Source organism: Sander vitreus, chromosome 2 (genome assembly GCF_031162955.1).
Source record: "Sander vitreus isolate 19-12246 chromosome 2, sanVit1, whole genome shotgun sequence".
NCBI classification, from domain to species: Eukaryota; Metazoa; Chordata; class Actinopteri; order Perciformes; family Percidae; genus Sander; species Sander vitreus.
In genome coordinates this window covers 3,700,999-3,717,525 of record NC_135856.1, presented here as the reverse complement: position 1 = coordinate 3,717,525, position 16,527 = coordinate 3,700,999, and the positions used below count along the sequence as shown (strand labels likewise).

At 41.7% G+C, this 16,527-nt stretch overlaps 1 protein-coding gene across 2 annotated transcripts; it reads left to right on the top strand.

Moving 5' to 3' along the window:
- Positions 1-327: 327 nt before the first annotated feature.
- ltv1 (LTV1 ribosome biogenesis factor) lies at positions 328-16,432 on the top strand. 2 transcript variants are annotated; one of them, XM_078273392.1, is made up of 11 exons: positions 328-518; positions 2,552-2,683; positions 4,994-5,197; positions 6,397-6,484; positions 7,885-8,017; positions 10,303-10,528; positions 10,942-11,069; positions 11,942-12,081; positions 14,325-14,377; positions 14,509-14,709; positions 15,946-16,432. In XM_078273392.1, the coding sequence occupies exons 1-11, from the start codon at positions 516-518 to the stop codon at positions 16,054-16,056; spliced, it is 1,419 nt and encodes a 472-aa protein (XP_078129518.1). In that variant the 5' UTR covers positions 328-515; the 3' UTR covers positions 16,057-16,432. The 2 variants fall into 2 exon arrangements, with proteins under 2 accessions (XP_078129518.1, XP_078129508.1); XM_078273382.1 differs by having other exon boundaries at positions 329-518; positions 4,985-5,197.
- Positions 16,433-16,527: the final 95 nt, after the last annotated feature.

Genomic DNA, 16,527 nt, shown 5'->3' with positions numbered 1-16,527 from the left:
AAACAACATTAATAAATGTTTAATAATGCAGCAGGTATTATATTGTATAAATGTACTGTCAACCCACTGCGACTACTTTCCATTCCGGCAGGTGACGGTAATGCGCCTATAAACTGGTTTTCCAACGAGGACTAACACAAGACTATACCAACAATGTATAATGTAGAGGGAACACAATCACAGTCTATAATTATATGAATTACGTTATTAATACAAACACACGTTTACATTTTAGATAACTCATGAACCACAAAGAATAATCTAAATTAATCCGTGTGCTCTTTACATTTAAGCACATTCATATTGTTTTTACTCCCCCGTTGTTTTTCCGAAATGGTTCTTTCCAGTAATGGTGGCAGCAGCATGTTGAAGGAGAATCCAGCGTGGATAAACAACAACAACGGCACTTTCTGGATTTAAACGGTTAATTGTTTTGAACAGATACCTGTAGCTTGAGGTTTGAGCATCTCTAACCCCGATTAGTCGAAGGAAACCAGCAGATATTCCGTTACAAGATGGTAAGATGACATTTCTAAACTAAAGCTAACGTTGTTAGCTAACAGCGGCTAACGTCACTAATGTGTATCCATCAGAGAAACTGTACTAATGGCAAATAACCTCGTCAACTAAATGTCCGGTTGTATTGTAGTTACATAGTTACATTTAAAAAGTTGTAGCCTAACGTTAGCTAACTCAGCTGTTTCCTTCTCAACAGTGAAAGAAACAGAAGCCCATACGGGACTTTTAGGGATTTCCTAATAACACCAGTAATGGTTTCATTTAACTTTAAGATAGCAATGTATCCCGAGGGGAAAATGCTGAGCAGCATTTGCAATACGTAGTAAGAAAGAGTGCGAATATAATGAGTGCACATTTAGAAATAACAATAAGGTGCAATGCCAAAAAACAACTGTTAGCTGTATGGATCTTGCTGGTTTGCAAATACACATACTGTAGGCCAGCACAAAATGAGGTTGTGTGTGTTAAATGACATTTTACCCACAGCATGGACAGGTTGTTGGTGTTGAGGGGAATGAGACAGCAGATGGGACTGCAAAGACAGCATTGACATTAAATCATGGTGAAATACTGAATGGTCCCTTTGGTGAAGGAGAGGCCAAGTCATTGAGTAGATTAGAGTGGCGTATGGCAGAAGAAGTGGGACACAGACACTAAAGGGAGACACTATTCCAGCATACAGAAATCAATTAAGGTGAAGGGTTTCAAAGGGAAATGTAGAAGAGATGAAGTGGTTTTTTTCAAGGTTAAGGTTTGGACATACTGGCTTAAAATCTGTGTGAGGTCTGTAATGTTCCTGAAAATGTCGAGCATGTCCTCCTGAAGTGTAGTAAATATGATTCAGAGAGGCACATCTTACGAGACAAGATATATGAATGAGGACGGGGATGGAATTTAGCAGGGATTTTAGGGATGGGTAAGGACTCAAGGGAGTGCTGCAAAGCTCTATTTAGCTTTCTTAAGTCTACAGGATTAGATTGTAAAGTGTATATATATTTTGTAATTAATTAATTTTTTTATTAAACTGTAACCTGAAGTACTAAAGCCTTGATATTACATACTCCGGTACAGTAGGTGCCGGTATGCACCTCAACAAGTTGGTTGCGATCCGCCATTAAATGCTGAAAAGAGAGAAAGAAAGCACGGACAGGTACAGTCAGTGTCAGTTGTCCGTGACCCCGAGGGGGTCCTCAGAGTTAGTGCAGGGAGGGCCACCAAATTATGTTAAAAAATGTTTTGAAGTTGCTTTTTCCAACATTAAAATCGGTATATATATTCATACATTAATATGAATCCAACATATTAATAGCAAAGATACATTTGTGGGGAAAAAACATTTAATTTACACATTGAAGATAAGATAACTGTAGGTAAGGTAGCCATAGGATTCACTGTACTTTAACGTTAATGACGTTTAAATAACAACCATTTCTTTTTCATCCATTCGGCCCAGTTTAATGTGCAACTCGGTTGTATACAGTATATACAGTAGGGCTGTGGTTTCCAACCTTTTTGGTCTGATGTATTGTAATTAAAGTATAACTTATTATTATTATTATTATTATTATTATTATTATTATTACTACTACGTACCTGTCAGATGAACTCACATACACCTTCATTGATTCCCAATGTGTATGTTCCTAATGTATAACACTATTCATCATATAAAAGTGAATAATGTTAATCTTTTCATCATGAACTGTCCATATTAAGGTTTGTTTGGGTAGCATTAGGGCTGAGTCCTTACTGCACCTGGGTTCATGAACTTCCTGTTTCAGTCCATTCACAATTTATATATATTTTTTCAAATTAGTTGAGCTACTCTTAATATCTTTCCACGTATCCCCTGGCGACTGCAGAAGTGTACACGTACCCCTGGTTGGGAATCACTGCAGCAGGGGGTCCCTACTCGGTCTCTCTTTCAGCTAAGGGGTCCCTGGCCTAAAAACAGACCCCTGAAGACCCCTGCTTTACTGTCACATTCTCACCAGCGGTCGCCAGTACTCACTGCTGCGTTTGTCTCCTCCAGCCTCATCGAAAGAAGAAGTCGTTCATTGAAAAGAAGAAGGCCGTGACCTTTCACCTCGTCCACAGGAGTCAGAGGGACCCGCTGGCTGCAGATGAGAAAGCCCCGCAACACGTCCTGCTGCACGCCAACAAGGTACGCATCAACTGTCTCGTCTTTGTCTGTTGTTTTGTTGTCAGTGGTTAGGCCTGTAACAATATTTATAATTGTCTAATCACATTTTTTTCTTTACATAATCGCAGTTTCTTTGTTTAACTTAACTAATTGCTAACATTGGTCCTCAGGTGTGTAACTGTTGATGGCAAATGTCAATTTTATGTTCATTTAGGTTAAATAATAAACTGTATAATATGCTCATGAAGAGGCGTGGGTTACTTCATAGGCTGTGTACCTGCGTTGTTACATTATCTGGGTCACATAACAGTGATACAACCAAAAGATGTATCCTGGGGTCCATTCAAAACTTTATTTGTTCGTAAAAGTAACACATGAATACTAGGGGTGGTACGGTTCATGAAAAAACATCTGAACCGCTCGGTCCGCTTGTCTCGGTTCGGAGCGTGTGTGTGCCGCACGGTTCGACGCATGTGCACTGTAGCCTCGTGCCCGTCAGGTGTCCGTATGTGACCTCAGACAGTGTGGTTCCCTTTCGCGCGAAAGAAGAGGTGTGGACAAGTTACCAACAAAACGTACAGCTAAAGACTGTGGAGAACATTTCAGGCCGTCCTGCCAACCTGTAAACATTTTAACATCAATGTACTGGAACGTTTTTTCACTCTAAAGTCGCTGAAGCGGCTGCAGTTTAGATCCTGTCGGGTCTCTGCCGTGGGCGGGGCTGCTCAGTTCTCCCCGCGACTGACACACACACACACACACACACACACACACACACACACACACGGTGGTTGTAGGAAAAAAACGGAGATGAGACATATACAGGAGGACCTGACAGCTACGCTCGTTATTGTAAGTGCAATGATAAGTCCAATAAGTACGTTATCAAAGCGTATGACTGTGTCCCAGGCCAGGCCAGGATAGGACATTAACTATGACTGTGTGTCCCGGCCCAGGCCAGGATAGGACATTAACTACGACTGTGTGTCCCGGCCCAGGCCAGGATAGGACATTAACTATGACTGTGTCCCGGCCCAGGCCAGGATAGGACATTAACTACGACTGTGTGTCCCGGCCCAGGCCAGGATAGGACATTAACTATGACTGTGTGTCCCAGCCCAGGCCAGGATAGGACATTAACTATGACTGTGTCCCGGCCCAGGCCAGGATAGGACATTAACTATGACTGTGTCCCAGCCCAGGCCAGGATAGGACATTAACTATGACTGTGTCCCGGCCCAGGCCAGGATAGGACATTAACTATGACTGTGTCCCGGCCCAGGCCAGGATAGGACATTAACTAACAATGTAAACTGTTTTTATGTTTAACGTATTCCGACTTATTCAAAAGACAGAGCTTTAAGAGTTACTCTCTTTTTCTTTTAAAGGATACATTTTTGTAAGAGCTACACTGAAGTTGGCAGTTTGATAAATGCAAGTTATTTCAATTGATATTCTGTAATATTTCAATCTTCGTGTGCTAAAAAGGTACACAAGTTCCTGTAGATGGCAATACACATTCATGCTTCAAGCATGTTGAAATCATTAACGTCTTCCCTCTCGCTGTATCAACATCTCAGCTAGCTTTGCTCAGAGATGGTCCCAATAATGTGCTTAAAGTCAAGTCAAATTCAGTTTGTGCATGATTACATGATATAACTATATACTTATTTAATACTGTATCCTACATTGTGGATAATTAAGCTATATATCATATGCTGAAGTATATTTCTGGAGTGTTAAAGATTACAAGACAAAATAACAAGAACCGTACAGAACCGAAAACCGTGATACGAACCCAACCGTGGGTTTTGTGAACCGTACCACCCCTGAAAAGTGTAGCAATATTTGAAAGTAGTATCTCCTTGAGTCTCCGTCTAACCCAGGGGTGTCGAACTCCACTTCCCAGAGGGCCGCACTGGAAAATAAGAATCATATCAAGAGGCAGACATGTAGAGTTTATTAACATGCTTTAGTCAAATATCTTTGACTGTATTATTGCATGTCTTTATAAAGTCTTCTCACTTACAGTTTGGTCGACGTAAAGCCCTAAAAAAGTCAGCAAAAAAGTTCTTTAGCCATCGTAGAAAAAAGTGCCAAAAAAGCGAGAAAAACAATGAAAAAAGTGTCTCCAAAAATGACAAAAACTTCAGAAAAAGCAACAAAAACTAGGTGTGCCAAACTTTATTGTGAACCTAAATGTATATGCAGGCCGGATCGAAATCTGCAAGGAGCCAGATTTGAGGCTCCTGCCCTCGGGGGGGGGGGGATTTTTTGGAAATGTTTTGTCTAATGCGTTGCCGTGACTTTGTGCTTTTTGAGGTTTCTCAGGTGGACACAGAGAAGAGGCGCGAGGAGCAGAGGGAGTTTGGCGTTTTCTTCGATGATGACTACAACTACCTACAGCACCTGAAGGAGCCGTCGGTCCCGTCGGAGCTGGTGGCCGCCGGCCCCCGACACACCGACAGGCGACTGATTCATCTCGAAGATGAAGATGAAGAGGACGAGGAGGGTGAAACGGACAAGGCCATTCCTGTAAGTTGACTTGGGAGTCATGGAAAATCGTGGAATTTTTGGAGTTTCCCAGAGCTGGAATAGTTTTGAGAACTTAAATATTTGTACATCTTACAAAAACAGGGGTTTTCCTGGCTCAGAATGGGCCTTTTTTTGGGGCGGGGCGGGGGCATGCACAGCTGTAAGCATGATTGTTCCGCGTACAGTAAAGGCAGTGAGTCCGTGTTACCTTATTTGACAGAAATCAATGCATTTTCCTGTCATTTCTGACAATTTGATAAACAAACAAATAAATAAATAAAACCCCAGTTAACTAAACTGGTTACAGTCCGGTACAGCCTGACTCTGGAGATAAAACTGAGATTGGCGCTCATATTCAAGTTTATGTTCTGCTTGTTCAACAAGTGTTTGGTGAATTGGGTGCCAAAAATTCATAAAAAAACCCTGCAAAAGTTCCGGGGTTTCAGATTAACATGCTAGGTTTGTCATTATTGTAAACGTCAGATGCTTCCACTAAGGAGGATTCTGTTTCTGTTTGTTAGTCAGTATTTCTTCTGGGTTTTTTCCCACCTTTAATGGACAGGACAGGGGAGAGAGAGGGGGAAGACATGCAGGAAATTGTCACAGGTTGGAGTCAAACCCTGGACCTCTGCGTTGAGACATAGACCTCTAAATATATGTGCGCCTGCTCTACCCACTGAGCCTACCCGGCCACAGAAAGTCAGTTTAAGTATTTCAGTGATGTTTGGTGGACTAATAAAGAACTGGTTAGTTTTTTGTGCAAATTGTGTCACTATGTGGAAATGAATGAAGCTCTTTTACATTTACATTTTTACGTTTACGTTTTTACGTTCCACATTTTTGGGCAAAGAGGCAAAATAATTTTGCTTCTGTTTCTGGATTTCTTCGTCCAACATCTTTTACTTTTGCAGTTAGTTTTAGTAAGTATGATTTGAACAGCATCCCAAATAAATTAACCTGAAAATATTGCCATTTAAGATGTTCTCATTATTATTTAAGAGGATGTTTCTTCATGCAGCAGATCAGACGTTGGCTGCTGTTATCCCTACATTTCTCTCGCGTACATTCACACAATTGGTCAAAAAAACAAGTAAACACAAGAATGTTGACATTCTCTGAATTTGTGCACTTTGTATGGAGTCATGTAGAGTCAATGTAGAAATCTGCTCTGAATGATTCCTGTTTTGTTTGATGAACAGGCCGCTAGCATCAACCTTCCTTCTTCAGTGTTCGCCTCAGAGTTTGAAGAGGAGGTGGGACTTCTGAACAAAGCCGCTCCTATCTCAGGTAAGCAGCCCGGCTTCAAATACACTGATGGACTTAAACCTGTGTAGTTCCAAAGCTAGAGCAATGTAATCCTCTTAAGTAATCTTTTATTATGCCATAATAATCTTTTAGCATATTTTAATTCAAGTGTCTGAGAGAAAACTTCTTGGCTCTGTTTTCAGGCCGTCCTGCCAACCTGTATACTTTTTAACATCAATGTACTGTAACGTTTTTTCACTCTAAAGTTGCTGAAGCGGCTGCAGTTTAGATCCTGTCGGGTCTCTGCAGCGGGCGGGGCTGCTCAGTTCTAGCAAAGGCTTTAGAAAATCTATTTATCCCAGGAGACTTTAGCCAATCACAGGTCATTTCAGAGAGAGCGAGCGTTCCTATTGGCTGTTCTGTGCATGCGTTACCTGTGCGACAAAGACGGGAAAGGGAGAGCTGTAGAACGAGGTCTCAGCCTACTTTAAAGTCTGGCTTTTTTTTTTGCATTCTAGGCAATTATAGGCCGAACAATTAAGGGAACCAAATCATCATATTGTCGGTATTTAATGTTGTCTCTTTGGATTACATTTTTTTTATTTTTTGCACCAGACTTATTATCGTGTGTCTATGCTGTTCAGGATTTCAGAAACAGTTTTGGAAGCTGAAACACAGAGTCACCTTCTCCTGATTCAGGGAAGATTTTAATAAGAATAAAAAAAAATCCAGTTATGTTATCACTTTCAGCAGATTTTGGGATTGAAACAGCGACAATTCCTCCCACTGAAAAGGTTGATCTGAATTTAATAAAGATCGGATGCTTCTCAGGCCAAAATACAACATTGTCTTGGTGTATTTGTAATAACAAAAGCATGTTAAACGTTTTTGAACTTTATCATTTCTCGAGAATAGTTCCTACAAATACATACAAATAAACTGCCTCAACGCAATTTCATGATGAAACAGGACATATTTCCAGTTTCATGGTGGTGTTTTACTGTCCTCTCTCGCTGCTGTTTTGTCATCCCCAACACATGAAGTTGTCTAAAGCAGCTTTAACCCTCCTGTTGCCCTTGTTTACAAAGACTTTCTATATCAGAACTATGACAAAAGAACGTTGAAAAAAGTGACAAATGTTGGAAAAAAAGCTACAAAAACGCAGGATAAAAGTGACCAAATACATCGCCAAAGGTGACTAAAACTTGTGTTTAATAATTTAAAAAAACGCCCTGAAAAATGTAAAAGAATGTGACTAAACAATTTGAATAAAATTGACGAAAACGTCAAAGTGTAGAAAAAGAAAAGAAAATGTTGAAATTTTGACCCAGGAAAACACAAAGTTGCACGGTCGACGGGGAGACAACACGAGGGTTAAAGGGTTCAGAAGTCAGCATCTTGTTTGTGTCTTCTTGCTCACTGTTTTGTGTGTTTCCCTTCAGGACCACGGCTGGACATGGACCCCGACATCGTGGCTGCTCTCGACGAAGACTTCGACTTTGATGACCCCGACAACCTCCTGGACGACGACTTCATCGCCAAAGCAAACACTGCGAGCGGAGCCGCGGACATCGAGTAAGAAATGAAACATTTGTCTTTCATTCAATTGTTTTATTTATAGTGTCATAACAGAAGTTATCTCAGGACACTTTACAGATAGAGTAGGTCTAGACCCCACACTGTAATTTACAGAGACCCAACAATTCCCCCCAAGAGCAAACATTTGGTGCAACAGTGGCGAGGAAACACTTCCTTTAAACAGGCAGAAACATGGACAGACCCTTAGCGTGACGTAGCAGGGTGTATCAGGGCATAGCAGGGTGTGTCAGGGCATAGCAGGGTGTATCAGGGCATAGGAGGGTGTATCAGGGCATAGGAGGGTGTATCAGGGCATAGCAGGGTGTATCAGGGCATAGCAGGGCGCCTAGCAGGACCACGGCGACAGCTGCAACCATGATTTAGGTGCCACCCTAATCCAAGGAAAACTGTGGGGCGAGGAAACATAAGGGCTCCGGGGAACAAGCTCCTCAGAGCTAGGTTAGTAACAAGCATTTGCTCGCAGGTGAAAAGTGAGACGAGAGAAAAAGGAAGTCCCCCGGCAGTCTAAAACTATAACAACATAGCTAAGAGCTGCAGAGAAGCAGAGATAGGGAGGGCGCGCGCTGTGACTGTGGCTACACACCCTCCCCCGCCGGTCTAGGCGAACACTGCAACTCCTCACTCCCTAACTATAAGCTTTATCAAAGAGGAGAGTTTTAAGTTTACTCTTAAATGTGGTGACAGTGTCTGCTCCCCAAACCCAGACCCAGAGGAGAGGAGCCTGATAGCTAAAGGCTCTGGCTCCCATTCTACTTTTTAGGAACCACAAGTAACATCTTATTAATATTATTAGATAGCTCCTCGACTCCCCGACTCCTCGGCTGAACCGGAAGTTGTTCTGTCCCTCCTATTTCTGCAACCGAGGAGCGAGCGTCGAGGACGGATCATCGAGGAGCTATGGGCGAGTAAACACGAGAGCAGCCTTCCCGGAAGCCGTGCAGCTGCAGGGGTTGCAAACTCCGCCCAAACAGCTGACAAATTCACGTGACGCTTCAGAGGAAAGGGACGTCTCATCCCTCTAAAAACACGGTTCCTCTCTCCTCCCACGGTTTCCTCCACGTGTTTCTCCTATACCTCCTCGGTGGGGAGGGACTAAGACGCGAGGAAGGGACGCAAGCGGAGGAGTCGAGGAAGCAATTTAAGGGTTATGAGATGCACCTATGAGTTAGTAACAAGCACGACTGGTACATGAATGTAGGGTTGCACGATATTGACAAAATGTGATATTGCCATATCAGTTATGAATATTGCGATATCGATATTAATTTCAATATTTTTAAACGTGAAATTACAAAAGTTACGGGAAAACACATCAAAATAGATTCATAACAACTACAACACAAGGTTTATTTCAACTGACAGTCATATTGGACTGGTCCAACATGAATAAATAAATAAGGACTGGTTGGACAGTATAAAATAAATAAAGAGAACAGGACATGTTCTACTGGTTGGACAGTATAATATAAATAAAGAGAACAGGACATGTTCTACTGGTTGGACAGTATAAAATAAATAAAGAGAACAGGACATGTTCTACTGGTTGGACAGTATAAATATATAAATAAAGAGAACAGGACATGTTCTACTGGTTGGACAGTATAAAATAAATAAAGAGAACAGGACATGTTCTACTGGTTGGACAGTATAAATATATAAATAAAGAGAACAGGACATGTTCTACTGGTTGGACAGTATAAAATAAATAAAGAGAACAGGACACAACTTTTCTTTCTCTTCTCTGATTGGTTCCGTTTAGTTGTCTCTATCCATTTCTTCACTCACTCTGTCACTCTGTTGAAATACGCAAACACGTGGTACGCTCCATAGGGTTTGTCACGTAGTGGACCCGTGCACTAATGTGTGCAAGTGGCACGTTAACCGGCCAATGAAACATGATCATTACAGCGTTTCAAGCTCTAAATCAAACACAACTAAGCCACACAGCCAACAGACGGGACGCAGCGCTCCACAGAATAAACTAAATATTGCATACTTATTGCGACACTTTCGATATAATATTACGCAACGTGATATCGCAATAACGATATTGATTCGATATAGCACCCCTGCATGAATGCAGCCGGGGGGAGGGAGGGAGGGAGAGGGAGAGGGAGAGGGAGAGGGAGAGACCTGGGCCAGCCTACCGAGGGTTCGTAGATGAATCTGACATCAATGAATGGATTCAGATTCCTCAGAGGGTGGTCTCATGATATTTATCAAACTTGTCTGATTTAATTTGAATGTGTAACCTGTGACAGAGACGATGAAGATGAGGATGACGACGATGAGTGGGAGGACACAGACGAGGAAGGCGACTTTGACTCTGAAGGTGGGTTTTCGGGTGACGAGAACATGGAAGGCCGCGGCCCAGAGTTTCTCTTTATGGACGAAGAGACGAAGAGTCGCTTCACAGAGTACTCGATGACGTCGTCCGTGATGCGGAGGAACGAGCAGCTCACCCTGCTGGACGACCGTTTTGAAAAGGTGAACTTTTACTCTTTCTGACACTGTCGGGTGACCAGGGCCACACGGAGTCTGCCGCCGCAGAATTGATTCTGCAGATTTTTCAACGGATTAAAAAATAAAATAAAACTCAGACTGTTAACCACCACAAGCAGAAAAGCTATCCTCAGTGAAGATTCACACCTCTAATTTCTATATGACATAACTAACGGTTAAGTTATAGGAGACACTCTGCTTGGCGCTCAGCTGCTCCGTCTCCTCAGACAGAGTACGCTCCGCCGCTCAGAGAGCGCGGTGCTCTGAGTAACCGAACAGTCCGGTTCGTGCCAGAGCTTCGGAGCAACTGTTTACATACTGTGTTACACTGTTAACATTTCAGTACTTTGTCTTTCGGTGTGACGTGCAAACTCTGTCCGTCTGTGTTGTTGTTTCAGTTTTACGAGCAGTTTGATGACGATGAGATTGGCGCTCTGGACAACGCAGAGCTGGAGGGCTTCATCCAGCCGGACAGCGCTCGCCTGGAAGAAGTTATCAAAGACTATTTCATACAGAAAGGGAAAGAGTGAGCACATTTCTTTGTATTCTTGATCTGATTCTGTCATTTCGTGTGATGGGAGGTATTATTAAAATCGTCTGGGCCCGGTTATTCAAAAGTAATCCAGTGGGATTTCGGATCACGGATTGGATCAAATCTTGGAAATGGGTTTTTCAAAAGCAAAAGAGGGATTCCGAACTAAGATCAGATCATGTAATCCGATCTTACATTTGATCTGGATCAAACCTGCCCTTTGGGATCTACAGTATTTGATCCAAAAACAAAAAACAGGATTATCCTGATCCCATCAGAAGGGTGGATTCAGTTGTGATTTTTCGAACCAAATAAAATCAGAGATTTTTTCAAGTGAATGATCACAAAATCAATGTTTACTGTTTACATTTCTTCATATTTGAAGCATATATGAAGCATGTCACATGTAATGATGTTTGACTATTGGATAGTATTGTTTTTGTTTTGTTATTTAACATTAAAACAAAATAAGGAATATAAAATGTTTCTGTTAAAATTAAAACAAACAATAGTTATTTGTGGCCACCGGTATGTTGCCTACCTGTTCTTTGCTGAGCCAGCAGGCTACACTGTTGGTTCCATTTAAGGCTCTGGTAAACAGGATTTGGTAATCCTGAAATTTAGTTTTTGGATCACGGTGATCCAGTCCAATGTTCCTTTAAAAATCTGGCATAAAAGTAAGATGGATCAGGTGATCCTGTACAGCAAAAACATGGGATCTCCAAATCCGGAACGATTTGATCCATATTAAATGTTTTGAAAAACTGGGCCCTGGTGGACGATGAATGCTGCATCAGGTTTTTGTTTCTTTAGCTCTAACCCCCCCCCTCCCCGCTGACTTGACTTGTGTCTGGTTTGTGGTTAAGATACCTGAGGCCTGATGACTTGGGTCCAAAAGAACTTCCTGTCCTGAAGGAGGAGGAGGAAGATGACGAGGAGGAAGAAGAGATGGAAACTGTTGTTCTCCAAGCTCCAGAAGAGAAGTGGGACTGTGAAACCATCATCAGTGAGTTTCATTTTAACTTGGCGGCTCACGTTTTTTTTAACCTATGACAACATTCAGCCGCCGAAACAAACGCCACAATCACATTGAACTTAGTTTATAGCTTCACTCAGACATATTTAGTTTGCCCTTTGTTGTTTGAAGTTGATGCAGCTGGACGTACTGTTTCCATCTGCTTCCAGCGTTGGCGCTAAGCTGAGCTGAACGCCTCCATGAGTTACTAGACGACGATAAAACTAAAATCAATTCTTATCTGACTCAGGAAGACAGCAAAGAAGCATACTGTATGTCCTAGAGATGCACCGATTACAGTTTCCTAGGCCAATTCCGAGATTTCTTATTTTCTAGCCACTTTACAGCACACACAAATATTTATTTTCTATCTTTTCTTTAATGGAACATTTTACATTTTGCACCGTAGAACATTTTTTGAACAGATAATCGCTATAAAATAGAACTACATAAATTACTCCTGGTGTGGGAAATGCACACACATCTGAAGTGCAACGTTATGGAAGAACCATCTCCTTCTTTTCACATCCAATATCCACAAAAACATACATCAGCTTACCATCCCGAAAACCTAAAGGGTCCTTGTTTATAACGTCACGTTTTTAAGCATTTTTAACTTTCACTAGTAGCCGAATCCAGAGTTATTAAACTAGGCATGATGAACGCGCATAACGGACGCGAGCAGACCCGCAGGACCACGTCGCCCTGCACTGCGCGTGCTCATATGACCGTTCTCCCGAGGTCCAGTAGCTGTAATAATGGATATAGCTAATGGTTGTAATTCACCGTGTGTTCTATTAATACGTCCGTGGTATTATCTTCTGATACATCCGAGGGATGTATGGATGTATGAATGTATGCTGTAAAGCCTGTAACGTGGATTACAGATGAAGCTGTAGGCTAACCTTAGTAGCTAGCGCTAGCTAGTATCTAGCTAGTAGCGCGACGTAATGATTACATCTCCTTGGTTGTCTAAACACATCCATCGTTTATTTAGATACGCATGAAAAGGATCAGGAACAGCGAAAACACAATGTTTAACGTTAGTGAATATTTTAGACAATGAAAAGGCGAGTTCGCCACGTATACCGTGGATGTATTAAGACAACGAACTGTACTTGTAAGAGACACGAGAGAGAAGCTCATGATGAGGCATGTTGCTACCAATTGCTACGACAACACAAACAAACTCCGGTCACCTGCCGATCAATCGGTGCATCTCTTAATATGTCCTAAAATGTCTGAGTGAGGAACGAGTATTCCAGTTTTTGCAGTGCTTTTTTTGTCTCTAGCAAACTGGGGACAAAAATCCATCAGTGGGTCGTGTGATGTAAACAACTGAGCTAATAATAATGATACAAAATATAGCCACATTTGAGAGCTGCAGATTTCCTTTTAGAGACGTTTCTTCAACGATTGTTGACTTGTTGTACGTGTCCTTATTCCCCCGTGGGTGGGAGAGAAATTATTATTATTATTGCTCTGTATGTCTGGCACGTATCGAAGAATTGACAATACAGTTGACTCGACTTGAAAGATAACAGTTCAGTGGAAGCCGTGCCACACCAGAGCTGACCCCAGAACAGTTAATAAAAAGTAAATGAAATGGAGCCGGATGATTCTCACTCGACTGTCAGTGGCGAGGCGGTCGTCTTTTGTAATAAAACTACACGCCGTAGTATACTAACGTTTATCTTTTCAAACTGAACAATGGAAAAGGTGACAGAGAAGCACACTCTGAAAACTTGGCCTTTTTTTTTTTTAAGCGTTGTCAGTGGAAGCCAAAGGTTAGATCTTATCAATCTTATGTTTCACGTCATGCAGTAAAGTTTATTGTTTAATGGTTGACATCTGCGTTAATGAAGCATCGATCTCAAAATGTCAGGAGTGGTTTGGTATAAATGTCAGGCCTCAAGTACAGAATGTAAAAATGTGTTTATGTCTTGATTTCTTGATGGAGTTGTTTTGAAAACCCTGTGATTCCTCTCGTGCAGTCTCACTTGAGACATTATTCAAATTTAAACTTGAGGTCATTATAATTGGTTGTTATTCCTATTTGAATTGTCTTTAAGAAATCATTTTCAAACTGAAATCTTTCAGGTGTTGAAACGACTTAATTACGGTGTTATATTCTGTATTTTATGATAAGTGTGACACACTGACCGTGTTACTGTATCTGTAGATACTGTATCTGTTTGTTATTCTGACTGCATTGTGTTTTTTGTCTTCTCCAGGCACATATTCCAACATATATAACAGACCCAAGATCATTCAGGAACCACCATCGGTATAAAAATCTTCTTTTGTGTTCTTTTTCAAATGCTTTTAGATGTGATACATGTGAGGATTAACGCTCACTGACTAAAAATAAGTCTTGAATCAACCCTTCTCTCTCTTTTTGTTTCCTTCTGTCGCCAGACGAAGCCGATCCGTGTGTCCAGTAAGACGGGCATCCCTCTGGACGTCCTTCCTGCCAAAGGCCTGACCGCCAAGCAGGCGGAGCGCATGACTCGGATCAACGACTCGGACCTGCCCCGAGTCTCCACCCAGGTCCGCGACAAGGAGGAGAGCAAAGAGGAGAGGAAGGCCAGGAAGCAGGCCATCAAGGAAGAACGCAAGGTGAGAGAGAGAGACACTGTGTGTATATACACTGTGTGTATATACACTATATATGTACACTTAATACTTTACATTATAGCAAAGTGTAATTTCTTCAGTGTTGTCCCATTAAAAGATATAATGAAATATTTACTAAAATGTGAGGGGTGTACTCACTTTTGTGAGATACTGTATATTATATATACACTACCGGTCAAAAGTTTGGGGTCACTTAGAAATTTCCATTCCCCTCCATTATAGACAGAATACCAGCTGATCTGAGTGGGTGGCTGATCTTTAATGCAATATCTACATTGCCCATTATCAGCAGCCATTCATCTAATGGTCCAAAGGCCCATTCTGTTTACTAAGCTGATATCACTTTAAAAGACCAACCCTTTTCAGTTATGTAAGCACATAATGTCATCTGAAAACTGCTGCCCTGATTAAAAAAAACAATGCAACTGATCTCAGCTGGTAGTCTGTCTGTAATGGAGTGGAATGGACATTTCTAAGTGACCCCAAACTTTTGACCGGTAGCGTACACAGAGTAGAGCTGCAAAGATTAATCGGTTAGTCGTCAACTATTAAATTAATCGCCAACTATTTTGATAATCGATAGTCGTTTTTTATGAAAAAAGTCAAACTTGTCTGATTCCAGCTTGTTAAATGTGAATATTGTTCTAAGTTTCTTCTCTCCTCTGAGACCGTAAACTGAATATCTTTGAGTTGTGGACAAAACAAGACCTTTAAGGGGTGCCGGGGTAGCTCACATGGAGTGCGCGCCCATGTGCAGAGGCTTAGACCTCGACGCAGTGGGTTTGGTTCCGACCTGTGCCCATGGCTGCGTGCGTGTCTGTCTGTCTGTCTCTCTCTCTCTCCCCCCCCCCCTCTCATGGCTACAGCTGTCATGTCTGAAATAAAGGCTTATAAAAAAACAGGTGAAATACCTGTCGTCTGTTATCATTGGAAGCCAAAGGTTAGACTCGTATCTGTTTCACACCCATGCAGTAAAGTTTGTTTAGTGGGAGACACCCAGGTGAAGAGGAAGAAAAAAAACAAAACACAAATATTATTGAATGTTCAGATTTTACAAGCCACTCAATAGATTACCATTGCATTTTTGGGTGGTTAGTGAAGCCAATCTATTAGCCACATAGCATATTTGACCAGCATTAGGCTGGTAGATGGGGCTTGTTTTGAACCCTGAGTACAGCGTGTTAAATACTGTGTGTGTGTGTGTGTGTGTGTGTGTAGGAGCGCAGAGTGGAGAAGAAAGCCAACAAGATGGCGTTCAAGGAAGAAAAAGTCCGCCAGGAGAAGCAGATGTTGAACCTGAGAACAAACGTTCAAGGCCTGAAGCTTTAGCAACAAACATTAGCCCGCACAGACTTTTTCACCCGTTGGTGGGGTGTGTCATCAGCGGACACGCCGCGCTTCACCTCGGTGGAGCCAAACGAACTACCCCAGTCAGACTGACGGGGTGCAGAGAGGCTCAGGTTCTCTCAAATCATCACGACATAGTTCATTTAATAAAAAGGAGCAAAAACTAACTTTATCTGTCACAATCTTTGTCAAAGCAGCAAGTTGACATTCCTCCCTCTCACCCAAACAAGCATCATGTTTATCTGAACTTAAATAAAAATCACATCTCAGAAGCACAGCATTCATACTCTTAAAAAATAGATATGGCTTTGGTGTTTAACCTGAAAACTAATGACTGTAAAATTAATATTAATTACATTCGCATTAGCAAAAAGGTCATTTGACACAACAAGAGGTTAAATCTACCACAACATAAAGTATGAGCAACTGCAAAGTAATGTAAACAAACTCAAT

Excerpts from the sequence above, each read along its gene's own strand:
- ltv1 (XM_078273382.1), top strand. Across the intron at positions 5,198-6,396 it reads AAACGGACAAGGCCATTCCT|GCCGCTAGCATCAACCTTCC; the intron begins GTAAGTTGACTT and ends TTTGATGAACAG. Across the intron at positions 14,378-14,508 it reads TCATTCAGGAACCACCATCG|ACGAAGCCGATCCGTGTGTC; the intron begins GTATAAAAATCT and ends TTCTGTCGCCAG.